This window comes from Synchiropus splendidus, chromosome 14 (assembly GCF_027744825.2).
Source record: "Synchiropus splendidus isolate RoL2022-P1 chromosome 14, RoL_Sspl_1.0, whole genome shotgun sequence".
NCBI lineage: Eukaryota > Metazoa > Chordata > Actinopteri > Syngnathiformes > Callionymidae > Synchiropus > Synchiropus splendidus.
The window spans coordinates 12,304,313-12,331,992 of record NC_071347.1 but is presented as its reverse complement, the minus strand read 5'-3'; the positions used below and the strand labels follow the sequence as shown (position 1 = coordinate 12,331,992).

Below are 27,680 nucleotides of genomic sequence, written 5' to 3'. Positions count from 1 at the left end.
CACGTCGACTAGACTAGTGCTGTTAAATTAAGCTAAGACTTGGACATTTCATTCATTCAGTCCATTTCCTGCCCTCCGTCTCCATCAGCTTCAGGTCAGAATATAATGGAATCCCTGCACGTGTTCACAGCCTACTTTCCTTTGTCAGTGAACATCAAAGGACGCGGTTCTACAGTAAACACTGCTGAATGCTGAAACAATTAAGAGTTCATGATATTATTACATCTGCTTGGCAAATCCTGCGCCGCGGCCTCTTCATGTGCTGATGAATTGTGCGCTTGTTTGTCACTCTTTTAATGGATGTTTGACTTTTCATCTCCACTTATCCATAATCCTCAGCAGATAATGCAGCTTCGTTCTGGGACTTTCATCCAGGGGGCTTTTACCGCCACCTTTACAATCTGTCCACATCTAATTTGAAAATGTCGTATCATGACCAGAGCAGAAAACAACAGTGTGTTTATCGCTCACCTGAGTGATAACAACAAATGAACAACAAACAGTGAGTGTGTGATGTTATTAAACAGACTGGCCTGTGTCTGTGGTCACAGAGGCTTCAGCCATATATTGGCACCCAAATTACTGTGTGTTCTTCAACGGACCAGAAGTTCTGGAGGCGAAATATGTTCAGTAAAATGCGACAGCTCCGTCTGATAATGACCAGTTTAATGCACACATGATGAATACAGACAGCAGGAAAATACATGCTTATTCCAGACGGCAATATAAGTGGTTTCAGAAAAGCAAACAATGCTATTTGTATTCAATAAACTGAGTTCAAACACTTGTGTGACTGTTGTTTCTATACATTTGGCCAAATAGAAGTCCTTATTCTGTATATAAATATAGAATAAAACATGGTTACAAGTTAAATCGTCCCTGACAGCAGGCCTCCAACATTAGGCTTTTAATTGTAGCTTTAATCTGCACTCTGATCTGCTCCTCACACTTAGATTCAGATTTATATCTCTGTAAAATCATCTGAAATCCTGTTAAGTTTGGGTCGATGCCATTTCAAACTTTAACCTCCAGGTGGCACTGTTCCACGCAGTTTTGTCCGCCGGTCTTCTAGTATTTAAAAAAAAAACAACACACGCAGAAATGCTTTTCAAGTTTTATTCTTAAAAATGACTCAGATGTAACTTGGAATATCTTCACAAGTGTCAACCCTGACGTGCCGCCTCCTCCCACGTCAGCTGAAGAGAATTCATGCAGCTGTGGTGTTTGCAGTCAACGCTCTACGGTGATCCTACTGGTTTAAAGCTTTGTCACAGAGAAATAAAAAAAAAAAAGCTGCGATGGTTTTCAAATATATTCATATGACTTCATAATTGCATAGGGTAATAGCCATGCTGTACATTACACATGATTATAAAACAATGATTCTCTTAAATACACTCGTACACTTTTCATTTTTCTCAACATTTAAGTGCACCATGATATGGATACTCTCTATATTATCGATGATCTGATACATAGTTATTGTGATTTAATACGTACAGTACATACAGTCATGTTAATTAAGAGGGACATTGCAAAGCCCTTGTTTTATATATATATATATTTATCTAATAAAATGATTGAAATTAGAAAATGGTACCAGCCGAGTGATAAAACTGTACACAACTGTCATACCAGATGAATGTTTTTCTTTTTCTTGTCTTTTCCTCTAGAAGGTACGGTACAGAGCATCCACATGAAGCCACTCGGAGAAACCCAAAAATAAGCCATTTCTGTCTCAAACAGAAGGTAGTTATCTTGCATGCATTAGCTTAGAAGTAGTAAAAATTCAAATCAGGTGAAGAGAAAAAAAACAACAAAAGAAGAACTGAAATATCCACAACGGCATGCAGCAACAATGGTGATAATGTCTTGGGGATTTTCAGATAAACTCGCGCCCGTCACACAAGGAAATCATAAGGCCATGCCTCATTTGACCCGCAACCGCACTTTCAGTGGCAGATCAATCCTACAAACACCTAACATGGATCCGCTCTCGATTACCTTCATGTGGTCAGTACATGTGTCATGAAACCTGCAACAAAATAGCTAGTTTTAATACTTGTACAATAACAAAGCAAGTTCACGTTGTTTGCGGTCAAAGCACAACTTGCAAGTTTGTCAGCAATTTATTTGCAGAACACTTTTCTAACACTAGGCGTCACCGTTGAGCAAGCAATAGTGAGCAGTGACGTTTAAACAACGGACAGAAAATAAACCCATCTCAACCGCAAGTCAATCAGTAACTCACTTAACATAGGGTGACTCAGTTCGTGTTCCTCTGCCGGAGGTTTTTGTCTTTGTGGTTGTTGGTGGAGTTGGTTTTCCTATGGAGCAAAAGTCAGAGGTCATTCTCCTCTCAGCTCAAACTAGACACACATGGCAGAAGTTGCGTTCTAATTTAAACACATGCAAGTACAGACAAACTTTGTGTTAAATCCTGTTGCATCTTTTATGAATCATCTTGACGCACACTTTTTAAACTGAACATCTCACTTTTTTCAGTAGCAATCTTGTAATTGAAAGCACAGTTTAATCCATTTTAAAAAAATAACAATTTATATTAGTACACAGCAGCCATTTGAAGGTCAGAAGGCTATCTGTTCGATCTGTTCTGTTTGACAATATTCAAAACAACTAAATAAGAGTTACTTACACTGGTCCGGCTGGTTCATCATCTGCAGCAACGAGAAGAAATATAGACGTGAGAGGAGTGTGACTCGAGTTTGATTCACATGCTGCACGTTCCGGATGCAGCTAAACTAAGTTCAATGATGGAAAACAAGAAATTATAATTGCAGAAAAAACATGCTCCTAAAAATATCAAAAACAACAATGAGTCATAAATGAATTCACATGCCAGATCAGCACAATACATTTTCAATAAAAAGTCTTTATGAGGACAATATAAGAAGGATTCACTAAAACTGTTTTATCTGAGCATCATTTTTGTTTCTTCCTTTGTGTTTTCTATTGTCTATTATAATGATTTGAGATATATTGTATGGTGGGAGCTCAGCGCATGAAGAAAAACAAATACCTGGAAAGTCATTCAAGCCTAACATCAATGGCATGTGTTCCTCTAAAAACCCGTGAGTCGGTTTTCACCTAAACTGTCTTAAATGAAGATGGCTATCTCCACTGTTTACATGCCGAATGGTGCAGTTTGACACTTCAACCACACAGTGAGAATGGAGTCTTTTTCCAACCCATGCAGCATGCAACCTCATGCACTTACCACGATTCAGACACAAGTGGCGCAAAGAAAAGGGCAGAAGATGCATTAAAACATATTGAAATATACAACCCTATAGACATTTGTCAACTTCATCACATGATGTTTAAGCGAGAGTCTCCATGCAAGTGTGGTGACCTTTATGATTGGTAACCCAAGTAAAGTCACACTTTTAATCCTTCATAACATCCGTTTGACAACATGTATTGAGGCTGCACCTCAATTTCATCAAGCGAAACTCAACTGAAGCCATAAAATCCTAAGAATGACAAATTCAAAAAGAAAATAGTACATTGTGACCATACAACTACATTTAGAACAGTAAGACCTATATGAGCAAAATTACATTTTTGTCGCCTCGATATTAGCATAATTACATTTTTGTCACCTCAATAAATTTCATATTTGAGGGTTAAATCTAGGCTGGCTGGAGAGGCTATTATACAACTCGCTAAACAGTTGCCAGCAGCCAAAAAAGCCATTCATGCTGAGGACCTTTCCAGGCGACTGGCATTAATCCGGCTCCTCGGGGCACCGGAGTGCAGGAACTCATGTTCACCCCGCAGGGCGCGGCCACACATGAGCAGATGACAGAAGGCCACGAATGATTCCTGTTCACCCAAATATTATCCTTAAAAAATGGTTCATTTTTGTATATATGTGAACCCTGTTCATTTATTGTTATTAGGATTTTCCATCACTTCATCTATTTTTGCATGTGTGTATGTGCACATCAATATACAAGCCTTTGAAATTTGTCATATTTTATCAATTTATTTCAATTGCGAGTGACAAGTCAGAGATGAAATCACTTCTTTCATGACACTAAATACCAAATATGCGATAGTGACTTGCTCTATTTCTACAGGTTTTTCTTCTAGTGCTCAGTTTGGTTTTCAATGTTGTTTATTGATTTGCCAAAAAACCCTTCAACAAAACGCTTCATAAATCAAATATAACAACGCTCTTTAGCTTTTGCTTGCATTGTTTCAGCAAAAATACACAGATTAGCATCCTTTTTTATTGGGTCTTATCAATAAACTAATTACCGTTCAATTCATATTTTATACTTTTCTACAACTAGTTGTGGATGGTACATTTTATGATACAGTTTCTGTATAAATGTACTTCTCCACACGACAGTAGCAGTTTTTGGAAATTGCGTTTGTAAATGAATGTTTATTTGCCGCTTTGCAGTGTAACTGTTTTCTTGAAGCGGGAGGCGGCCACCCCTGGATGCCGTTTTCGTGGGAGCCACGCTGTCAAAGCTCATTTCATCTTGTTGCAATTTATGCATAGAATATCAGACCTCAGTTTTCTTGTTGAATATTTGCCTCATTCGATTCCACTCAGGGGCTTTTTGGACAGTCTGTCATCTGTGCTGTCTCTCATTTCTCATCAATATTAGATGTGTAAATGTGTCCTGACGGGCTGTGACCTCCAGCAACAGTGTCCGTCTAGGTCGACCTCACCTGACTGAATTATTGAATGCTGCGGAGTCAGGTGACCGTGTCGGCTTCTGTGGTGAAGGAGACTCAAACTAAAAATAAGACTCTCTCCGGGCTTGTAGTAGTTCCTCGTTTAAACTATTTGGTGGGAAATTCTAACTGTGCTGCTGTACTCTTGGTTCTCATGGACAGTATTTAGTTAATTTTCACTCATCTTTTCCATCCTTTTAATCGGCTTCAACCCTAAAATGATCTCCAAACTCCCAACTTCCTGTGTCGCAGAGGGATTAAAAGCATTTCCCTAACTGACCCCTCTGTTCCCGAATAATCTTCTGCTAACATCAGACAGTCTGAGGCGGCCCAGACATTTAAATCTTACAGCACATAACTACACACTCACTCTCAATAACATCTCATTCTTATGCATTTTTAGTATGTTCTGTTTCAAAAACTTGACACTGAAGCATCTTCATGACAAACACCATTTATCCCTCAACAAATGGAGGGTTGGAATGTCATTGTTTCCGTGTAATACTGTTCAAAGTTTTAAGCATTAAGCAAAAGCTCTGGAGCCAGTCTGCTTTCATGGTTCACTCACATGCATTTGCTGCTTAAACCCAGACTCTACAGATGGCACTGACACGAGAGAGCTCACTGGAACCAGACACATAGGAGATCACAATGCTTCCCACCACCCTGAATGTCACATCATCCTCTCTCCTGATGTTTTTATGAATAAATGTACAATAATGTAGACACTCCTTCTCTTCTGTCTGTGACATCATGACTATCACCAATTCAGGTATGACCAGATGTGTGTGTGTGTACTTGCATAGCAAGGGACATTTATAAGTCATATAATTTATTATCCATTTACTGTAATTTTTGTAAGTAAGCATTGTGGGACAATTTTGTGTTTTACGTTTGCTGTTGCTGTGTGTGTATACTTTTGTCGTTTGGCGTGTGTCTTTGATGTTTTTGTGTTCTTTGTGTCTTTGCTTGTTGCGGCTGTGACACGTTGAATTTCTTCACTGTAGGACAAAAAAGATCTAATCTAAACTACTCTAATTTTGCCAGTCTCCACAAGGTAAAAATTTAAGTTTCAGGGTGAAGACAAAATAACTGGGTTCGAGTCCTGGTTAAGGTTAGCCATATGTTTTGGATGGTTGTTTTAGGGTGAGAGTCCGGGGGAAGGCATTATGGCAATGAAATGTCCCCACAATGATAGTGGTACAACTGGGGGGGTAAGTGTGTGTGTGTGTCTTATGTTGAAGCCCATTTGACTGTCCATGAATACAGTAGCTGATTGTTACATAACTAGTAACAAAAGTCAGCACAAGAGTGACAGAAAAAATTGCTTGTTCCTACTGGTTTGCTAGTCTGGTGACAGCGCTTCCTACACTGAAGCACCAGACTTCGGTGTCAGTTTGCCACCTGGCTAAACAACACAGACAGTAAAGACCTGACTTCTAAAAATGTACAGAAACCCGACTCACCGTCTTGTAGATCCTCTGGTGTTTTGCGCTTCTCGTAAACAACAATGATGATCACCAGGATGATGACCTCGGCCAAAACCCCCAGCAGAGGCCACAGAGGGGCCAGGTGACTGCGGACCCTCAGCACGGACCTCTGCTCGCTGGTGCCGATCATGTTGGTGGCGTTGCACTGGTACTCGCCGGGGTCCATGTTGATGTCCAGCTTGATGATGCTCAGCTCTGTGTAATTGTCCCTGCTGTTGATGAAGAAGCGGCCTGATGTGTTGTCAATCTCCTGAAGAGGAGGACAAAAGCAATGCTTGTGTTTTAAACTGATTCAATGAAATTCTTGTTATTAAAAGAAACAAAATTACAACAACAAGTTGACCTCCTCCACTTGAACCTTGCTTGATCATCCAATGAACATCTTATGCTGTTTCTCTGCCTCCAGTATTTCAATCAGGTGGTGAAATGTCAAGCAAGCATGAGGATGCTTTCTCATTGGTTCATTCTGTTTTCCACTCACCTTCACCACTAAAAAAACAGAAACACATCCCTTGTCTTTTTTTTAATAACCAATGTGAACCGTTGGTTTATGTCGTTTCTTCACCCAAATGTGAATCTAAAATTGGTGTAAGAGAGAAGACAAACCCTGTAGACTCCGTTCTCCAGCTTGCGCCAGGTCCAGGTGGGGTGGGGGTACCCCACAGACTTGCAGTGGAGGATCGCTCGCTGACCCTCGTTCTTGTTCTCGCTGCGCTTGTGTCCTGTGATCTCTGGAGCCGCTGGAAACAAGTTACAAGACATGTATTCATTTGTCTTGTACAACGTCAGCTACAGAGCTATTAGAAAACTTGTGTTGTCATCACACCAGACAGGTTTTAGGAGCGCTGACTAGAGACAATACACAGTTCGCAGCTATAGGAAAACCTACATGTCAAGCTTCATCATCAACATCATCTAAGGCTTATTTATTTTACAACTAAGTACAATTCTCGACAGTAAATGATTCAAAGACTATTTACCCATCAACATTTTATTTTTTCTATTGCAATAGGGTGAATAATGGTACTTACTAATCAACTGTCTGGAACCTCAGAAAAGAAAATTGTAGCTTGCGCAATGTAGAGTTTTAGTCTTTTTTACTTAAAAAAAAATATTCAAACTGAGCAAATTCAGTTTGGCAGTCGAGACCATCGGGAGCAATCAGCCGTGAAGTGTCCTGCTCTGGGACACATCGGCACAAACACGTCAGGAGCAACTTCCCAGCTTCGAATATCATATACAGGCACGCAAATATTATAAGGAATATTATTATAAGGAATTTCGTTATTCCTATATAAATATCAAAGATATTTACACAAGTGGCCTTTGGGTCGGGCTACACTTTTCCTTTTTTTCATTTAATATTTTTTATTTTTTTAAGTAAAAAAATATTTTTCTACTCCAGGCTGTCCATTTTATTTTTTGCTATACTAAAATGAATACTGGGCTTAAAACGAAATTAAAATAGAAAAACTGCCAAGCCATGTTCACACCAGCCAAAACCAAAAAAAAAAAAAAAAAAAAAATCAAACAATAAATTAAAAAAAACTATACTATTAATAAACAGTAATCACAGTTGTTATACACCAGGGCTCATTCATGAATATTGAATTTTTTTCCTGTAAACATTCTGCCATTCTGATGATCTGACACATTTTGCGAGAAAAATGCCAAATTTGAAAGCATTAACACTTCAAATCTAGGCGTGTGGGAGCAGAGGAGCAGCCAGATTTTGCGTGAAGACATAATCCCTCTTCATCGGACAAACAAGACACCATCTGCTGCCACTGAGCTGCCCACTCGTGAGATGGAGGTGTCAAGGGCGCTGCCCGCCCCTGAGCCGTTGGAAACCACAGGTCATCGCATGACAGGCGTCGGCGGCTCTCAAGGCCACTGTGGCCGTTATAATCAGTGACATTCCGTCGGGGCGCGGACGCTCGCAAATCAGCAGCTACCTTTGATTTCAATGGTGGCGTTGGCAGCAGGGGCCAGCTCAAACGTGTAGACACACATGTAGACTCCGGCGTCATCGGCTCGTGGCTTTGGCAGACTGCAGGCACACGAAAATGCACACATCAGTGCTCATGGAGGATGTGGTCACTGCTTAGGTGCGCAGCAATTTTGGCATAAAAATGTCACATGGTTTTGTGATAAAGGAGTTGCAGCCATGATACAAATCTCTGTGGCACTATGTGCGGGTGTGAAAACTATAATTTTGTCAAGTGGCACTTGTTTTTCACAGAGTGTAAAATAAACATTAACTGTGCAGGAATTGAAAAAAATCACAAAAGATAAAAATTCTCGTCATCTGATTTAAGCCACTGGAGTTTTTAAATGGAGAACTTTAGCTGTAGCATGCTCCATTTTTTAAAAATGTAATTATTTAAAAATATTCAATCTAAATATGATTATAAGGGAAAACACATTTTAAACAAAAAACGTAGCTAAAAGATCAAGAAAAAGTCTGAAAATGACTTGATATCATTTAGACAAATCAACATACAAAAATGTATTTTTGACAAAATATCTTCATTAGAATAAAATAGGACAGATTCGACAGCCTTTATTCTTCCGACAACATGGAAATTTGGTTACGGCAGCAAACAAGCAAGACATTAAAGACAAACATTTAAAAGACAAAGCAGCAATACTAGCAACACAGTAGACACGAAGACATCAGAAAAAAATAACACAACACAAATTAAATACTGTTAAATACCACAAAGAACACAAGAATTATGTGCAGAAATGTCCAAAGTGCCCAACACTGAAGAGAGAGTCCAGTCACTGTGTAACCTGACAGCACTTGGGCAGCCCTAGAAAATGTTCATCTGAACATTGCAAGTGATGATATACCGCTCACAAAGGAGAATGAAAATGGCTCCCACCTGTACTCCGTGTTCTTATTGGTGGAGCGGGTATTAGCGATCTCCTCCCCGTTCTTCATCCAGAAGCTCTCCTGGTGGAAGCTGTGCGAGGTCAGGTTGCACTGCAGCGTGAACGCAGGACTGTGTCCCTCTACAGGAAGCATCACGTGCTCTGAGGCCAAGATTGATGGCTCTGGAAGAAACACATTGATCTGTTATGATAGAAGAGACTCCAGCTCAGACTCATGATTGCAAACAATGGAACGCTGCAGTTGCACAGCGGAGACATCACATCTGTTAAACCTGTCTGCCTTTATTTAAAGACACCAGAAGTGCCACTTCCATCATTTCATACACTATATCACTGGATAACACTCTGTTAATGTGTTGTTTGCTAAGAAAGCTAGTTTAAACACAATCTCATTGGTGCACAATCTGATTGTTGAGGGTTAAATTTTCACATTCCATTTATTTCCAGCAAGACTTGGGTCGCAGCCCTGTCAGCATAAAATGACATCCAACCTTACACTCAGGACAATCTGGGAGAGTGTCCAATTGAATGAAGACTCAAGTCATCTTTAAGTGGTTAAACTGCTCATTGTGTCTTGAGTGATTTGTCTTAATCTGGATTATCTCCTGTTTGCACATGTGACCTCTTAATGTGACAATTCAGAACCTTAAATAACTGTTGGCTCTGAAAAAAACACCAGTGAGAGGTCCTGATACCGGAACTTTACTATGAAAGTGTAATTACTATTTTGTTACAAATATGAAACTTATGTGAACAGAAATCTTCTGTACATACCAAATTTTGCAAAAAATATTTTAATCGAATTCAAACGTACAGTTTCTTTTTCAATTTGACAGTACTTTTCAAAAATGACTAACAAAAAGATCTTTTCATTTGGCAGTCGGATGGATTTCCTTGTATCATTTGCATTTCATAAATATTTGCTCAACAATTTAGGTTTATCCATACATTTATGGCATCAATTACGGCTCTATATTTTACAAGTGGTGCATTACCTCCCTGACACTCATTCACAGAAAAAAGCAATATACACTTAACTACCTGTACTTTTCTTTTTAATCTCTTCTTATCTTTTATCAGTTTATAACAGAGCCGCAATGTCAATGTTCCAAATTACACACAAAGTAATTCATAAAAGTAATTCTGAAGATTCAACTGTAAGAATGATCCTGTGAACGCAAAGGTGAAAACAAAATGGAGAAGATCAAACTGACAGTGACTAAAACAGGGATAAAACGACTAGAAAAGGATAACAGGGAAGAATATCTGAGGTGGTAAATAGAACACATCATTTCAAACTGGGGTTTCTCTATTGATCTAGGAGCGATGAGGCACCTACAGAGGGTTGTCGTCGTCTGGAGGGGTCGGGCAGGTTGCGGCTACACCTGGTGCCTACCCAGCCGAGGAGGTCTGCACTACACCATCACTCACTCTGCAGCACCGTGATGGTGGCCTGAGCTCGGATCCACGGGGTGGTGGGATTCTGGTGCAGCTCGTTACGTCTCGGGTCATTGCTGGCTCTGCACTCGTACGTCCCCACATCGTCCAGCGTGAGGTGAGAGACGCCCAGCACGCTCACAGCGTTGCTACCGTAGGCGGTACTGATAGACACCCGCCGCCTCCGAGCGCCATCCCACAGCTGTCTGAAGGAGTCGGCTCGGTTGAGCTCAGAGTACCACCACTGGATTTCTGGGGTGGGGTACCCCAACACTTCACAGGACAGCTCGAATGTGTCTCCTGTGAGCTTGGTCTCGGAGAGGGGAGATCGGATAAAGCCGGCTGATGACGGAGCATTAGAGAAGCAGGTGTGGAAAAAACAGGGACAAATGAAAACAAGAAATGAGTAAATAAAAGGTGAAACAAGAAAGTGCAGAGACATAAATCAAATAAATGAGAATAGAGTGTGAAAGATGCTAGTGTGAGCATTTGAGGCAAAAAATATACTGTAAATGAAGTCAGACTTATTTATGGAGCTGAAGTTCTGCTCCAAATTCAGATGCTGAAAATGGTGGTGCCCAGGAATCTGGGGGTGTCCGTGGTTGTCTGAGGGCTACTAAGGTCTGGTGAGGAATTTTAGGAAGTCTGAAGTCCACAATCATCTTCACCTTCTTGAGTATGTTAAGCTCCAGATTGTTCAGACTGGTAGCAGAACAGCATTGATAAGCAGACTCTTCATCTTCCTGGATGAGGCTGATGATGGTGATGTCATCAGCAAACTTCACAGTGGGATCAATAGGGATCAGCGGATGTGCAGAGGGAGAGAACAGGTCCCCGTGGGACTCTTCTGCTAATGGTTCATTCGTCTTTATTTACAATGTTTTTTTTGTCCATATTATGCCCGTATTCGTTTATTCTTCTTTATCATTTCAAAACATTTTCCAATTAAGTATTCCTTTTCTTCAACGGTTTGGTCGGCAGCCCCCTCCTGCAGGAGCCAAAACCTGCTCTATGCTGGGATCTATGTGGACAAAATCCCAGCGTAGGGGGAGGTTTTGTTCTTGTCGTTCGAGCAGGACTCCTCCTCCTAAGGAAGCCATCCCCTCAGCACCCTTCTCTACTACAGTGGTGTCAAACTCAATCACACCAGGGGCCAACATTTTAGACGAAATCCAAGCCACGGCCAAATAAAATGCAATATCACTCTCTTGGTCACTGATAAAGCGTACAGGTTATGTGGGAAAATGCATCAAGAACAATCATTGGTAACAATTTATTTAAAGGTCTCATCTGTAATGTCTTATTAATGCATTCGTAAGACATCATTACGGATTTATAGGGATTTATAGAACATGTTATGTATGTTCATAATCATTTATAGTTACTTATGACAAGGTTTATAAAATATTCTAAATTGTGGATTTAAAAGTAATAATGCATCATGAGCTGTAAACCAATCTTTTAACACTACTAAACTCCTCCATTTCTTCCATCAAATTCCAGTCTTTCTGCATCATTTTTTCCCTTGAAAGTGTTCAGATCAATTTCACACATCTTGAAAACAGACAGTCGACCAGCAAAAGCTGAATTCTGTGATCTGGCTAGGTCACTATGTCAACAGCTTAGGTTCATGGGATGACTTTGATCCTTATTGCATTAAACTTTGTGTGCTACATTGTCAGGGTTCTCCCCAGGCATAGGACGGTGTCTCCGATTGGTGGGTGAGGGTCAGCGATGTGGTGGATTTTGACAACAGGAACACGAAAGCAGAGGGCATTGTACATCTTTCACGGACCTCTGCCTGTTGAGGGAATCCTACTCCTCAGAGCACTGTGAGTCATATCTCACTACATTCTGACAAAAGAGCTTAGGAAAACTTAGAAAACTTAGGGGTGCAGGGGTGTCACACTACCATTTTCATCGCCATTTTGACCTTGAAGACATTCAATTCCTGCTGTTGCTTATTTACAGAAGCATCAACAAAAGCTGAACCAGTCACGAATGATGGTGACAACTAAAGCACTGGAACTGAAAGCAAAATTTGTAAAGCTAACTTTGAAATATCAGTTAAATACTTTTAAAATTTGGAGTAAACAACGCCAGTCTCACTGACAATTGGATTCCCTGACATGGATCAATAATTGTACGTGAGAGTGTAAGAAAATACTGATACACTCGAATATTGTGATTATGCAATATGGTATTGACATTTTAAGTCCATTATATCGACATTTAATAAAAAAGACTATTGGTTGTGCTGCTGCATCTGTGACGCATATTGCAGGGGCATGTTTATTATTCGTAACACTGTCCATCTGTCGGTTATTTTGCAGATCTAAGGCGGCTGTTCATTCGACAGCTGAACTGTGAAATGTAACTGCAGGCCTAACTGGATTGAGTTAGTAGGAATAGACTCATTTTCATGCATATAATGTTGCAAGTTTTCTGCATTGTCATTTCCCCCCTTAAAATAATGGCGCTTGTTAACAAAATATGATATATTGTTACTTACAGTATTGTTATGTATCAGGGCTCCTTCTCACAACAGTAAACATTGTACTTGCTTCATCTCTTTTATTGAATCAGATTGAAAATACATTTGCTATAGTGAACTGATTCTTCAGTACAGTTTGATACACAGAAACACACACCTCTTGTCCATCACAAAATCTTGGTAAACAAGCAGTCCGCCAACATTTTAAGAAATGAAGGCCGATATCCTGACTCCATTATTAGCCCGCCTCAGGGAGGCTTTGATTGAATTGAAGTGGGACGTCCCTCCAGGGCAGCTCTCACTAAGATTAATGCAATTAATGACATCATAACAATGAGCTCAGATGGCGCAGGTGACCTTCAAGTGTCCTTGTCATCCATGGGTTATCAGAATAATAACATGTCTGGGCATACGGGCAAATCAGATAGTGATGTATGGTAGTCCTACAGAGTATTGATCTGTTTACTGTCTGTATTAAAAAGACTCAACAACGGTGGATGAATGCGAGGGACTGAAACCAGTCGCAGCATTTCATCTATAGGAGCCCGCATGAGATTAGAGAGAGATTTATAGAAGCTGGGGGTCTCCGGTGAGAGTGTGGGCGCACGGTGATGTAGCCACTGTATTTTTATAGACGCAATTTAAAGCAGAGGCAGGGCGACAGAAGCACAGTATGGCAGGACTTTTGTCAGAGCAGAAGCATGACTGCATCATCACTTCATGGTGCGCAGGATTCTATGGATTCCTTCCTCAGCAGGAAATAATATATACTTGGAGCAAGCACCTTAGTTTCTGACACAGAAGCGCTGAGAGGCGGATGCTGCCACCTCAGATGTGTGTCTGCGTGACTAGAGTGCTGATACGGCGGCTCTGCTGTGTCAGGCTCACAGTTCAGAACTGACTGGAGCTTGTGTATGTGTAGCCATGTACAGTACACAGCCGCTTTCCTAAGGTCACACGAGCGACACCTTGTAAAAAAAAATGAAACATGCGATGGATAGATGAGGCTATAGAGGTGAAAGTGTACACCAAATAATCTACGCCAATGGTGCGCTGACGTCGGTCAACATAGTGCGATGATACCGTCATGCATGACTGTCTCGGTGCTTGACTTTATTTTTTGTTTTGCATTTGCAGGATCAGTCTGAGGATGACTAGGTGAAGCAGGAGGAGAGTCACACACTACCACCACCAAAAAACATATTTTTGAATGGGAGAGAAAACATGACTTTTGTTCAAATGTAGCCAAAGAGCTAAAAATAATAAGCGCAAAGATCAAGCAGAAGTAATGCCCGTGTTGGAAACTGGCGTCTCAGCAATGTATGTGCCAAGAACACCTTCTGTCAGTTAAGGGCAAACTAGTTTCAGTGGGTGCATCATAGAGGTCTCTGCCCAGACACTAAAGGAGAAAACCAAGCTGGATCTGGAATAAATACCCAACATCCAGCTAGTCCTGCACCTCAAGACGACCATCGATCATACTGGAGGTCCACGACCTCAGAGGAGCAATAATGAGCAGCATAACATGGTTAACCACAATTAGCACAAGCATGGAAGCCGCAACAAGTCTTTGGTATAGATTTGCCTCAGGTTCTGCTTTGGCAGTTTGATAGTCTGCCAATAAAGGCTTGCATCAAATATTAAACTGGTGTTTGTCGTTGGCATATCCTGATGCCGAAGGCAGTGCATTTTGTGAAAGAAAGACAAAGGTCGGGGTTAGGGCAGGGGTCGGGAACCTTTTGGACTGAGAGAGAAGAAAAACACACACACACACACACACACACACACACACACACACACACACACACACACACACACACATATATATATATAAAAAATGGGAAAGTAAAATGGGAAAAATGGGAAAGTAAAGGCCAACAAATTTATAGTGAGTTGTTATTTTAAATATTTTCAGCGATTAAGTTACATTCCTGTGCAAAGTTGATCTCACCAGTCGATGTCTATTGCTCTATTGCTGAATTGTTTGGGTAACAACCAACTGTGTGTATTCCATGACTACAAAACACCATATCCAATTCTGCCATCAACAACTTGATGATAGACTTGATGATAGAGCAGCATTGGTCCCATCAAGCTCAATAATTAAGTCAGATATGTTGACCTAAACAGTTCCCATGATGCTTTACAGTCCATTCACCCAATCACAGTGGTTGATGGTTACAACATGATTCTGCGTCTTACAGCCAGTCAGCTGTAATTTCATTGGTCCGATGTGATAACGCGCTATCTTGGAAGGATGACGCTACATTTGCTGCAAAATTCCATAATTTAGTGATCAACAACTGTGATTGGTTCACCTGACTGCAGAGCATCATGGGAAGTCACCGTTACTGAGCTTGCCATTGATGGCCCCTCATGCTACGAGTCAGAGAAACAGTGGTTAATTCTGATGGTATTTTGCACTCCGGAGAGCTATTCAGTCAGGGCTAGACTCGTTTCGAAATACGTTCCCGACACGTGGCTTGGGGTTATGTAATGGCACTCCTCTCATTCTGATAATATAAAGCCCAACCATGTGCTTTAGTCATGGTGATGTCAGTAAGGAGGGGAGCTATATAAGCAAGTGACATCCAGTTTAATTCAGTAATGAGAGCTTCCGAACGTCCCCCTACTCCCTCCCACACCCACTGCCACTACACGGGAAGGAAAATGTTTTTACTCTGTGAAAACATATATGCATCAACATGCAACATAAAAGCCAACTTCCCAACGTCAGTATTTTCTTATAGTTTTATAGTTTATTTCTAGTTTATATTTTTATCAACAATGGTTCTCAAGGGCCATAGATTTTGACGTAGTGCAGTCAGTCAAGTGCATTTAAGACTTGTCAAGGAACTTACTCATGAACTGACTCTCAGAAATCACACATATAATATAAGAAAGAAAAAAAAGTTGAATCAGTATAAGTTCATATCAGTAATATAGGGTCACACAACACTAAATGAGAGGTCAGCACAGTCATGTCAGAAATATATGAGTATAGTTGAAAAGTTTGGAGACAAAGTCAGGGAGGCCAGATGGTTTGGACACATTCAGAGAAGTGACAGTCAAAATGTTGGGTGAAGTGTGTTAGATAAAGTTCCAGACAAAAGAATTACAGGAAGAAAACCACTGAGATTCCTGCTGAGACAAAGGAGGACGTGAGAAGGATAAGTGTGATGAGGCACCAGATAGATGATGGTGGGTTTAATTTCTAGCTATTAGAAGGTCCCATTGGATCAGAATTTTCAATGTAGTGTCATATAAAATCTGCTGATATATTTATTAATTGTTAATTAACTATTTCTATGACTTTTTGGAGTGCTACTCTGAATTAACTTCCATATGCTTGAATCTATACTATTGATACAGATGCTTTTTTTTTTATTCAATGTCTGGCACCGCAGCACGTAGCAGTCCGGCAACACGTACAACAGTTGGTTGGTAGGAACCGATCCCGGTAGTAAGTCGGATGTTACTTGACATCCGACTTACTTCTGACCAACCGGTCATAAGTCAGATTGGCCTAAGTCGAATGCCATTCAAAATAGCCGACGCGAGGGTAATAGGCACTACTGTAGTGGTAGATGGCTGTCTGAGAGTGAGATGCTGGGATACTGTGCTGCCGTAACTGTCAGACATTGAATAAGTCGCAGTGGACGAAAGTTGAGCAGGTCGTAAGTCAGATGTTACTTGTACTCTGTGAGTTTTTAAATGTTTCGATGTGGATATACACCTTTTATTTTATCTTTGACATCTTTGATGAAAATATACATATGCAAGGTGCTATATAATCTTTTAAAATGACTTTATGGATAGAGAGCAGCATAGCATTTTCGTTTCTCTATCCCAGTTTTCTTCTCAGTTTTGTTCCATGTTTAGCAGCATAGACATCTGAATTTAAGTTTATCAAGTAATGGCGTTGACTGAAGAACAGAAATCCTAAAACCTTATTTATTGAATCTTAAAATTAGGCAGAGGGCAAGGACTTCTGGAACGACGCAACAGAGCTTTGATCAAATATAAAAATACTCAAACAGTGACAGAGAATTCCCACTGCGGGGTTAGTAGTGTCTGGACTGTATCGGAGGACGAAGACCAATAACATTCCAATTGTTAAAGGATACATATTCCATCTCAGGCTATCATCTAATACCATTTATCTTTTGCATTGTCTTTTGTTTTTAGCAGCAAACTCAACACAGAGGGGTTCAGAAGAAGGCCACCATGTTTACTGCACAGCCCTTCCATGAGTGTATCCCTGTGTAAATTTGACTTCCACATGATCTACATGTGAATTAAAACAAGTGTATTGAGCCGATGTGAGGACAAAATAATTACACCAACACAGACTGACACGAAACACGAGGAGAATCTTGAACTGGGAACCCGACTGAAGGGGAAAAGTGGTGGAGTGGGTGTGCTGTTCCGGCGACGTGTAATGCATTCCTTCACATGGTCATCTCCAGGGCATGCTCCACTGGAATACATTAACATTCATTCTCTCCCAGCACTCAACCCAAGCTGGACGCTCAGAGATGGCGATCCGGTTGCCGATGACGGGGGTGCGGATTTATGAGGGTCGTTTTGACAAGAGGCCCTGAACGGAGAAATCAATGCCATTCAGTGGTGCAGAGCATCTCGCTGAAGACTCGCAGGAGAAAGAGGCTCCTAGTGCCGAAGCTCACCTCTAAAAATAGAAGCTCGGGCAAAACTGGTCTGGTGCTATTTCCAGAGCTTCACTTCCTAACATCTCTCTCCACAGTGTGGCTCATTACAGAGGACTGGTGCAGAGCACGATCTCACAGTGAGGGGGGGATGCGATGATGCTGGAATCCGGAGCCACATCCAGCCATGTCTGAGCAGAGCGTGACTGCAGGCTGGCGAACTTGACTGTGTCACCATTTCTTCCTAACGAGCGCAACTTATCCTCGATTAAACAGCTCACGGTGGCTTCGTCTTCTCACTTCAAAGGACATTTTCGTCGGAGGCCTGCGTGTGGCCCACTTCAACACACACACACACACACACCGGACCGAGTTAATCATTCATTGAGGATACAGGTTTTTAAGAAGACGGACAACTTCAAGCGCCTCGGTGGCGTGTGTGGTTCGCGCGTGTATAAAACTGGGTGAGCGGGGAATGTATTATTCACGCATTACTACGGATATGCAGATGAAATATTCACACAAGACCAGCCGGCGACTGCGCCTTTTAAAGCCGCATTTGCGCCATTTTTCAAATCGCATAGGGTCATTTCTTACCGTTCTGGGACGAGACGGACTGCAGCATTAACGCTCCAAGTAGCGCCAAAGAGAAGGACATAACTGCAGCTCTGCGTCCGACAGGTATCATCTCCGGAGAAGGCAAATACGCCGATGCCAAAGCGCGGGGGGGGGACCGGAGAAGAGATGCTGTGTTGCGGGATGGACTCGCACCTCCGGTACCTCAAGTCGTGTCGCGCAGAGGGGAGGGAAGTGACGACGCGTAGGAAGAGGCGAGAGGAGGAGGAGGAGGAGGGGGTTCTGCTGGAGCCACCGGATACCTGTGTGGGTCTGCGCTTCAGTCCGCTGCACCAGTGGAACCACCTTTCTGAGATGCTGGCTGGTCACAAATCTCGCGAGATCTTGAGCGGGAGTCTGCAACAGGAAGAATTCAATTTAAAATACATGTCATGTTTAAATAATCATAATGTAAAATTGTAATCATACGTTTTAATGTGTCATTATTATTAGTTCCATTCATTCACATTACACAAATTTGCCTCATTATACAGGGGGCAAGACATTTTTTAACTGAAATACTTACATACTAAAAGAATAAATTAATAAATAAACTGTTGCATTTGAACTTTAATTTAAACTTCAACAACGGGTGGTGCAGTGGATTTCTGCCAGTAATTAATGAAAGTATGTCAAAGACAATACATACTTGCATTAATTCTGACACGACCATGGGAGAGAAAAAAAACAAGGAAAACAGTCCTATATATATATATATATATATATATATATATATATATATATATATATATATATATATATATATATATATATATATATATATATATATATATATATATATATATATATATATATATATATATAAATTAGTGCTGTCAGTCGATTAAAAAAATAATTGAATTCATTACAGGATTTTGTAATTCATTATTCGAATTAATTGCATTTTTATGTCATATCTGCTAAAGGTCTGAGTTCTAGGATATTAAAAAATTCAATCAATTGAATACAGTAAGAAGAGAAGATTTGAAATCCAATTTTTTATTGGTGAACTGCGCTTCATAAATGAAATCCAAAAGTAAAGGTCAAGCACATCCGCAAACCAGTTAGGCCAGGTGCATTATTCAAAAATGTAAAACAAATACAGCAATATAGTTAAATAAATAAAATAAAGCTGTCTTCAAAGATGTAAAACAAACAGCAATACTGTTAAATAAATAACAATAAGGCGGTTTTCAAGAAATGTAATACAAATACAGCGATTCAGTTAAATAAACAGAAATAAATTAAAATAAGGCTGTCTCAAATAGGCAATAAAGCTCAATATAATTGCGGCAGTATAATTGAACTAAATGAGGTAAAATGAAGAACTGTTTAAATTTTTTAACGCGTTAAAGCACTAATATATATATATATATATATATATATATATATATATATATATATATATATATATATATATATATATATAGCAGTTGTTGGACTTGATTTAGCATTGCTTTTAAGAAGGTAAATTTGAAATGGCTGTGATTGACTGTTGAATAGCAAATGATTGTCATTACTATGTGTCCGCTAAGGACTGTGTGTTGAAGGCCCCAACAGCATGGCTGTAGTGTAGGTCAAGTGGTTGGTTGCGGACTAAGCCTTTGTGCACACTGCACCTGGGGCTTTAAGTAAACTTGTAATCCTATTTCTGACTGAACTAACAGCAGACTTAACAGTGCAATCTTCACCAAAACGCCCCGGGCATGATCTGAAAAGAATATGTTTCTTATACATGGATCTTTATGATGACATGCAATTCAGCCTGTCTTCTCATGTTGGCACTGACCTGATGATGTTCATGATCTAAAGTGTTTAGTGGACCATCATAATTTATGAAAGCTTCTACTTACTAGTGTTGAGACATGATAAATGTCTTCATCCAGACAAAAGCTTATCTCTGACTCGTGCTGCAATTGAGCATTATCTGCTGAAGTGCATTGCATGACTTGTGGTTATGATAGAGGAAGTGCAAAACAGGACAATTTGACTTGTATAGAGTCAAGAGTTAAAACCCATTTCTCACAAGCCCTTCTCTGATTCTGATTCTTATTTTCATCCTCCCCTATCAATAAATAGCCATTACAGACTGATAATAATGGTCCAAACTTCACCAACATGTACTGGAGTATTAACTAATACTTCAGTGATCAAATTTGGAGTACATTGTCTGAAACATGAAAAAATAGTTTTAGAAAACATTTAACGTCAAGTTGAGTGCTATGTAGTTAAAAAAGGAGGGTACAATAAAATAGGTTTTCACAGTTGAGCTTTATTTTCACGCATGCAGCCATAAAGGAAAACACATTGTATTAATTTTATCTTTCATTCATGAAACATGCAACATGATTTCTGATATATAGTAGCTTGACATGAGTTTCCATTTAACAAAATATTTCACTCCTGTTTATTCTTTCCCGTGGAGAGAAACAGCCGCCACAAAAATCGGATGCATGCACAAGAGGAAAATATGATACACAAAAACAGTGCCAGCAGAGCTGCGATGACATCAATGCAGTTGTAGACCACCCAGGACATTTTGAAGGACTCTGACTTCAGATGAGGAGCTCCTTTATGTCTCATTACGTATTCGATCCAAAACACAGCCTTGTCCAGTGGCTTCATTGGCTGATCTCTCTGCAACTTTGAGAGTCTCTGCATGTTTTCTCTGTAGGATGGATTGTGAATTATAGTCCTCAGAGCCTCACCAAAGCTGCGTCTGTCCATCTTGCCAATGTGCAGGTTGATGGCTCCTCCCTTCGCCTTGATTCTTGAGAGATTGTCCGGCTGATCCAAGGCTACAGGAAGTCCAACAATTGGGACGCCGTGGTAAATAGCTTCCTGGACCCCGTTGGTCCCTCCGTGGGCAACAAAGGCTCTTATCTTTGGATGCCCTAACAGATCGTTCTGAGGGAACCAATCGACCAGTAACGTGTTGTTGCCCAGGTTTGCCGGCTTGGGTCCCCCATACTTCCAGATGACCTTTTGAGGAAGCTCGGCGAAAGCCGCAGCAATTTCTTGAGTGATCTTTTGCGGCAGCTTCTTGACTAATGTCCCCAGTGACATGATGATGAACCCATGATCTCCAGAGCTCCGCACAAACTCCTCCAGATCCGCTGGGAGTTGCTTAGCGGGCTTGCACTGAAAGCCACCCATGTAGACGATATTAGGCATTGTTGGGCGAGGAAATTCAAAGATGAAGTCGTTTCTCATGAGCCATATATCAGCATCAAGGTTGAAGGTTGAATAATCCACATCAGGACCAAAGTAGCGTTGCACCACGGGTTTGTAGTAAGGTTCAGTGAGTGATGCTACTGTGTACATGCCAATTAAATACTTAAGAATATTTATGGTTCTTTGAGGGAAGGTCATCTTATCTGAATACTCAGTGGCAGTAAAGGGAATATAGGAGAGAGGTGAGGGGGCAATAAGAAAGTGCCCCTCACCCTGAATGGTCCACCTGACGTTGAAGACAAGTGGAACCTTCAGCCACCGAGCCAGCATTGCTCCCCCTCCGATACCAGGGTCCGTCAAAACCACGTCATATTTCGCATCTTCAAACGACCGCATCAGCGTTTCATTGGAAAACATCAGATCAAGCTCCTCACTCGCTTTCTTGTGTAACTCTGACATCTGATTCAAGATAAGTTGTCTAAATTTAATTTCGTTCCAGGCTTCAGACCAATAAGATTCAGATCCACTCTGGAGCAAAGCTTCTATTCCGTCAGACAAAAGATTTTCAAGGATATCCTCGAATCCTCCTGGACTCGGGAGGTTGACAGAGGTGTACAGAGGTGACTCTTCGCTGATGTACCAACTGTCTGGGGGTCGGATGACTGTGATCACGTGACCTCTTCCATGCAGCTGCTCGATTATTATTTTCATGTTTATCCAGTGGCTGCCATCCAATGGGAAGACCAGGATTCTGCCCCCCAACACTGCCACCAGTTGGGTTAACAATAGGGTATAGGTGATCTGGACATTCATACTCACGACACACCTAGGAGAACAATTCACAATCAGATGGGTGCAGTGTGGCATCACTCAAGATCAAATGTCTATTACTTCCATACAAGGATTAGCATTAGTTATTCTCAAAATGAAGGCAACGTTGATAAAACAATGCTATTAATTATTCAGCAGTGGGTCTGTACGCAAGAAGTAACACTTACCAATATAACGGTGAAGGAATAGTCAAGTTTATGCTGCCAATAAGGTGCAGCAGGGAAGAAGGTGAGTTTCCAAGCCTCTCACTTTGACCTGTGATTCTGGTTATGTGTGCTGCACTGAACTCATCACGTCAGGTTCACCTGGTCCAAACAAGCCTGTTTTACAAGGAGGGAAGATAAGAGAGTGGCAGGTTCGTCTCTGCTTCCATCTAGTGTCAAATAAATGTACATGCAGGGATCGCGTTTTCCATTGAGCTATTAGTATTTTGTTGAAAAAAATACACCAATATCGCGCAATCATATTTGTGTTTCACACAAAATATATGAATGAATGGAATGTGTGTCGCCTTTTGAGACGATCAGTCATTGTGAAACAAAATGATCCAAAGTTTTGCCTTATCCAGGGGCGTAGAAATGAAACACGGGGAGGAAAAAAATATTGATAAAAATCAATAAATCATTTCAAGTACACAGTTTAGCCAATGAGGTGTCCTCAGCACCAGGCTGACAGTCACCTGATAACAGTGTTCGGGGACCTGATTGGTAAAGCTGTGCGAGTTGGGTCGGACCCAAAGCAGCACCACCCTTTGGGAACCGGTTTAGACACCAGATCCTGCTCTGGACCAATGGTGTCTGCAGCCTCTCTGTTGTTGCTGCTGCTTCCTCTGAATTGTGACGATGAAAAAGGAGACGCTCTGTGACAGTGATATCCAGTCTCAAAGTCACTATCCTCTGTGGGGATTACAACATAACATAACCCAGTCTTTTACTCACACGTGACCTACCTGTACCTCTGAAGTGCCGTCTCTCCGCCCCTCCCCCTCTCATCCTTCGACATCTCAACTTCAGAACTCTGACTTTGAAAGCAAATGCAAAGATGAAAAACAATGACGAGGAAGCCAAGGTTCACCTTAAATATTTAGTATCCACTCGATTTTATAAGACAATTCATAGTCAGTGTGTCCGGGTAGCTGCTAGTAACAACCTGAAGGGCAAGTTCAAGCGTGCACGAGTGCGACATTTCTTCATCTCAACGTAAACATGTCTGAACAGAAGATATCGCTTCGGGTAAAGGTATTGCCAACTCACTTTTACTTTCTCCCCTTCCTTCTTTCACCCAAAAACAATTTTAAAAAATCACTTTCAGTTGACACTATTGATCAAACACTACTACCTGCGGAAATGCTGCAGCTCCGCGCGCGAAGGGGGAGAGGACGTGATTCTGACACGGGAAACATTCATTTTTCAAAATAAAAGTGCTTACCGGAACAAAATAAAGGCGAAATAAAGGGAAATGTTTCTGTTACACTTCATGTCTCTGTCATGGCTTTTGCGTATATGTTTATTAATGTCTTACTTAAAATTCAGGTTGAGTATATACTGAGGTGAAAAAGTAAGTTTTCGGATTGGATATAAAACTATTCTTCTTCTTCTTCTTCTTCTTCTTCTTCTTATTATTATTATTATTATTATTATTATTATTATTATTATTATTAAGAATTAAAATGTTTTTCTTTATGACTGCATTCTGGCGACATGATGATGTTGATGATGATATATATATATATATATATATATATATATATATATATATATATATATATATATATATATATATATATATATATATATATATATATATATATATATATATATATATATATAACTTTATGACTGCACATATATGCTACATGATTTCTTATATACAGTAGCTTGACATGTTTTCATTTAACAAAACATTTCACTGCAGTTTATTCTTTCCCCTGGACAGAAACAGCCGTCACAAAAATCAGATACATCCGCAACAGGAACATATGAGGCACAAAAAAGTGACCTTGACGCAGTTGTCGACCACCCAGGACATTTTGAAGGACTTCAGATGAGCATCTCCTTTATGTCTTATCACATCCAAAACATAGCCTTGTCCAGTGTCTCCATTCGCTGATCTCTCCGCAACTTTGATTTTATTTAATTTTTAATGTATGGCTGGTTTCCTTTGAAGCCTAAAGTAAGGAAGGTATTTTGGCTTCTGGCATTTGTAAGGTACTTTTTGCCTTATTTATAAATTGTCTATCTTTCTACATCAGTCTTGGTGCGCCTTATCAATGTGCCGCAGCATGTGCACTGTGGTGGTATTAGACCGGCAAACTTGGTTCACTCATGCCACCTGTGAACCTCCTCGTGTCCCCACGCTTTCATTTTTGTGTATGTACTGGCGAAGGGCTTTTCACTTTTGTTTTGTAGCAAACGCTTGATGTTGGGATGTTGATCGCCAGCAGGCGGCACTGTCGTCACCACCTCACCTCCTCGTCAGAGATCACCTTCTCGTCATCTATGATCGTCCACTAGAGGTCAGTACAGTCCTTGTATTCTTGTCTCGACGAGCGCTCTGTCAGTAATGCTGCTTTCCATTTTTACACGAGAATTTCCATTCTTTTTAAACCTTGATGATGATGATTATTACAGTTGTATTTTTAATATTGTTACCAACATAATCAATTTTGTGATCTTCATCAGCCCTATGGACGCTAAACTGTGCTTTAACAACAACAACAACAACAACAACAACAACAACAACAACAACAACAACAATAATAATAATGTGTATATTGTGATTTTTAAATTGTTTTCTTTTGGGGGTGTTGCACATTATCTGCAGCTCTGTCACAAGGTCACAGGGCTCAAACTTAACCCAGTCAGATCACCAATCCATCACAGGGCAGCTTTTCATCTAAGAGTGTGAGAAAATCATTTCTGTCTATAAACTGGTCACATTTCTCCACTTGATCTGTGTGTGCTGAGGCAAAATACCTGTTGTGAATATAGGGATCCACTGTTCAAAAACTGGCAGATGAACTTTGTCTTTCCTGTACTTTACATATTTAAGTAGTTTCTCTGGTTGCTTTACAGTGTGTGGTGTGTTAATCCACTGCTACTGTTACAGTACTGGAGGTGAAAAGTGTGTAACCCTGTGCCTGTCTCTCTCCGCATTTCGGTCTCACTCTCTTTCTTTCACACCATCCATTATCCAGGCAGACACACACCTGACCTGAGCGCTGTCTCACAGTTCCCCAGGTAGAATTAGCAGCTGGTGGTCACTCACCCAATCTCCCTGGGCAACCAGATGAACTTAACCATGAACGTGTCAACTCTGCCAGGCTGTTGACTAAACTTCAGCATGAGTGCGAAAAACAGAGCAGCAGAAAAAAGGTGAGTCGATGAGATCCTGGCAATTTATCACCTGCTTTTGTTTGCTTGTTCATCATATTTAATATTATCATCTTCATGCTAGTGAGCAGAATGTTTTTTGAACATTCTTACATTTTTTTCTCAAAGATAAAATCTGAAAAAGTATCCCAGCATGCTCTTTAAAATGTATTAATTTGTAACAAATAAACAACATAAGGAATCAGTGTATCAATTTACTCTGTTTTTATTAATTAAGTTTTCATTTTTATGTTTTTTTTAGTTAGCAACATAAGTTATATGTGCATAAAACTTTTTTTCAGGTCTGATTGACTAATTTAAATATTCGTATATATTTAATAACATTTTAATCATTAAGTAAAACCATTGTACAGAAGACTTTTTTTCTGAGTACAAATAAATTAATCTCTCCAAGGACAGAAGTTCAAATTCAGTACTCAACACTGCCATCGCATGAGGAAGCCTAGAAACAACTCAGCCTTGAATGTGTCAGCAATCTTCTTCCTAATAATAATGAATTTTACTGTTCAAAATCTCAAGCTGGCATCCAAGATCCACAAGTAAAATGTGTTTCTCTTTCTGGTTTGCATGATATTTATACAACAAATAATAGCTTCCATAGTTAGATTTTCTTTTTTTCTATATTTGTATTTTGTTGACTTTTAGTAGTGCTGTCTCGTCTTGTGATGTTCAGTGACAGTAGCTGGTAGTGAAACAAGTATGAGCGACATGGTGCTAGCGTGGGTGAATAAGTAGTTGTGACCAGTAATGGACCGGTATCCTTTCTGAGGTGCCTCCTTCCTTCATACTTTGTAGCAAGGTTAAGCTGCTGCACCGCTTGTTCCAGTAAAACCAAGATGTGCAGCAGAATTTTGCTGGAAAAAACATAACTTTCAATATAAATGCAACTCAATGGAGAGAAAGATTTGTGCATGATCAGTTTTTAGATATGAATGTGTACATCATAAACATCATTAACATCAACAAAAGCAAAACAAACAAACCGAAATATCCCTTTAGTTATTACTTCAGGCCCCTGCATGCTGTCAACTCAACCACCTGAGATCAATCCTTGCTCTCTCTTGGCGCGTAGACTGGGCTCCAACAACAAGCTGAACAAGCTTCTGAAAGAGCGAAAGGGAACGTTTCCTCTTCTAATCAAGGTAAGAAAGCACTTTCATTTCACGTCGGTGCTGATTGAAGTCTGTGTCATCAGGGCTTCAAGTCTCCTTCAGTGATCAGCATTGTGTGTTTTTTGAGGTGAGTCTGGCAGAAGTGATTCATCCAGAGGACACACTTGAACGAACAAGGCTTGTTTGGCGTCCTTTAACAAGTCCATTTTTTTTTTGGTTTTGATTATGAAAGATGTCAGGCTTGTGTGTTGACTTACCCCTGCACTACTGACTAGGAGGCTCAGTGGGAGGCTACAGGCCCATATATATGGGTGATATATACTATGAAATAGTACTTTAATAGATTTACTTGAAGACATTTTTATTATTTTTATTATTTTTCCTTTTCAAAAACATCAAATGACCGACTAACATAAACACCCCACTTTCAGAATCATAAGTTGGACGTCCATGACCTGAGGAATAAGATGTTTAGCGAGGAAGGAGTGGTTTCCCAGTCGATTGGAACTAGATAATGTGGTGTGTCCAGGGTGGAATCACTATGGTTTCGAAAGAAGTAACAAGGATCTGGACGGTTCATGGATCACTACAGTAGTAGCACCAACAGCCAATGGTATTGCCAAGGAAGGACAGAAAACCAAGGTTGCTCTCCGTGGTACACGATTGTCGGATGACAGCTGGTCTGGAGAGACAGCCACAGTCTGACACTACAGAGAAGCTGAAAACGTTGGGGTTATAGATAGGAAGAGGAGGGCCGTGAAAGATAAAGGAAGAAGTACTGGGAGGATTTGGAGAGCTGTCGGAACAGGGGGAAGACCAGGAGGGCCTTTCTCCTTTCTTCTCTCTGGCACTGCGTC

The 27,680-nt window shown here is 40.5% G+C and overlaps 2 protein-coding genes across 8 annotated transcripts; both read right to left on the bottom strand.

Annotated features, from left to right (window-relative positions):
• Window positions 1–728: 728 nt before the first annotated feature.
• nptna (neuroplastin a) lies at window positions 729–18,634 on the bottom strand. Of its 3 annotated transcripts, XM_053885206.1 has the most exons (9): window positions 18,297–18,634; window positions 10,533–10,880; window positions 9,092–9,263; window positions 8,159–8,253; window positions 6,810–6,943; window positions 6,180–6,453; window positions 2,657–2,678; window positions 2,252–2,327; window positions 730–2,035 (listed from the first exon to the last, which is right to left on the bottom strand). In XM_053885206.1, exons 1-8 carry the CDS (start codon window positions 18,385–18,387, stop codon window positions 2,267–2,269), a joined length of 1,197 nt encoding a protein of 398 aa, XP_053741181.1. In that variant the 5' UTR covers window positions 18,388–18,634; the 3' UTR covers window positions 730–2,035; window positions 2,252–2,266. The 3 variants fall into 3 exon arrangements, with proteins under 3 accessions (XP_053741179.1, XP_053741181.1, XP_053741180.1); XM_053885204.1 differs by lacking the exon at window positions 18,297–18,634 and having other exon boundaries at window positions 729–2,035; window positions 10,533–12,396; XM_053885205.1 differs by lacking the exon at window positions 10,533–10,880 and having other exon boundaries at window positions 738–2,035.
• Window positions 18,635–20,580: 1,946 nt separating this feature from the next.
• LOC128770576 (UDP-glucuronosyltransferase 2C1-like) lies at window positions 20,581–23,672 on the bottom strand. 5 transcript variants are annotated; one of them, XM_053885201.1, is made up of 4 exons: window positions 23,655–23,672; window positions 23,269–23,340; window positions 22,487–22,639; window positions 20,581–22,314 (listed from the first exon to the last, which is right to left on the bottom strand). In XM_053885201.1, exon 4 carries the CDS (start codon window positions 22,299–22,301, stop codon window positions 20,712–20,714), a length of 1,590 nt encoding a protein of 529 aa, XP_053741176.1. In that variant the 5' UTR covers window positions 22,302–22,314; window positions 22,487–22,639; window positions 23,269–23,340; window positions 23,655–23,672; the 3' UTR covers window positions 20,581–20,711. The 5 variants fall into 5 exon arrangements, with proteins under 5 accessions (XP_053741176.1, XP_053741177.1, XP_053741178.1 ...); XM_053885202.1 differs by lacking the exon at window positions 23,655–23,672 and adding an exon at window positions 23,573–23,649; XM_053885203.1 differs by lacking the exon at window positions 23,269–23,340 and having other exon boundaries at window positions 23,573–23,670.
• Between the last annotated feature and the right edge of the window lie 4,008 nt (window positions 23,673–27,680).

What these genes read in the sequence shown, in the direction of transcription:
- nptna (XM_053885204.1), bottom strand. Translation starts at nt 10,980, where the DNA reads ATGTCTCTGCACTTTCTTGTTTCACCTTTTATTTACTCATTTCTTGTT. An exon ending in CACCATCACGGTGCTGCAGA is followed by an intron (nt 9,264 to 10,532) that starts GTGAGTGATGGT and finishes TGTTTCTTCCAG; the next exon opens with AGCCATCAATCTTGGCCTCA. An exon ending in ACCAGAGGATCTACAAGACG is followed by an intron (nt 2,679 to 6,179) that starts GTGAGTCGGGTT and finishes TCGTTGCTGCAG; the next exon opens with ATGATGAACCAGCCGGACCA.
- LOC128770576 (XM_053885201.1), bottom strand. Translation starts at nt 22,301, where the DNA reads ATGAATGTCCAGATCACCTATACCCTATTGTTAACCCAACTGGTGGCA.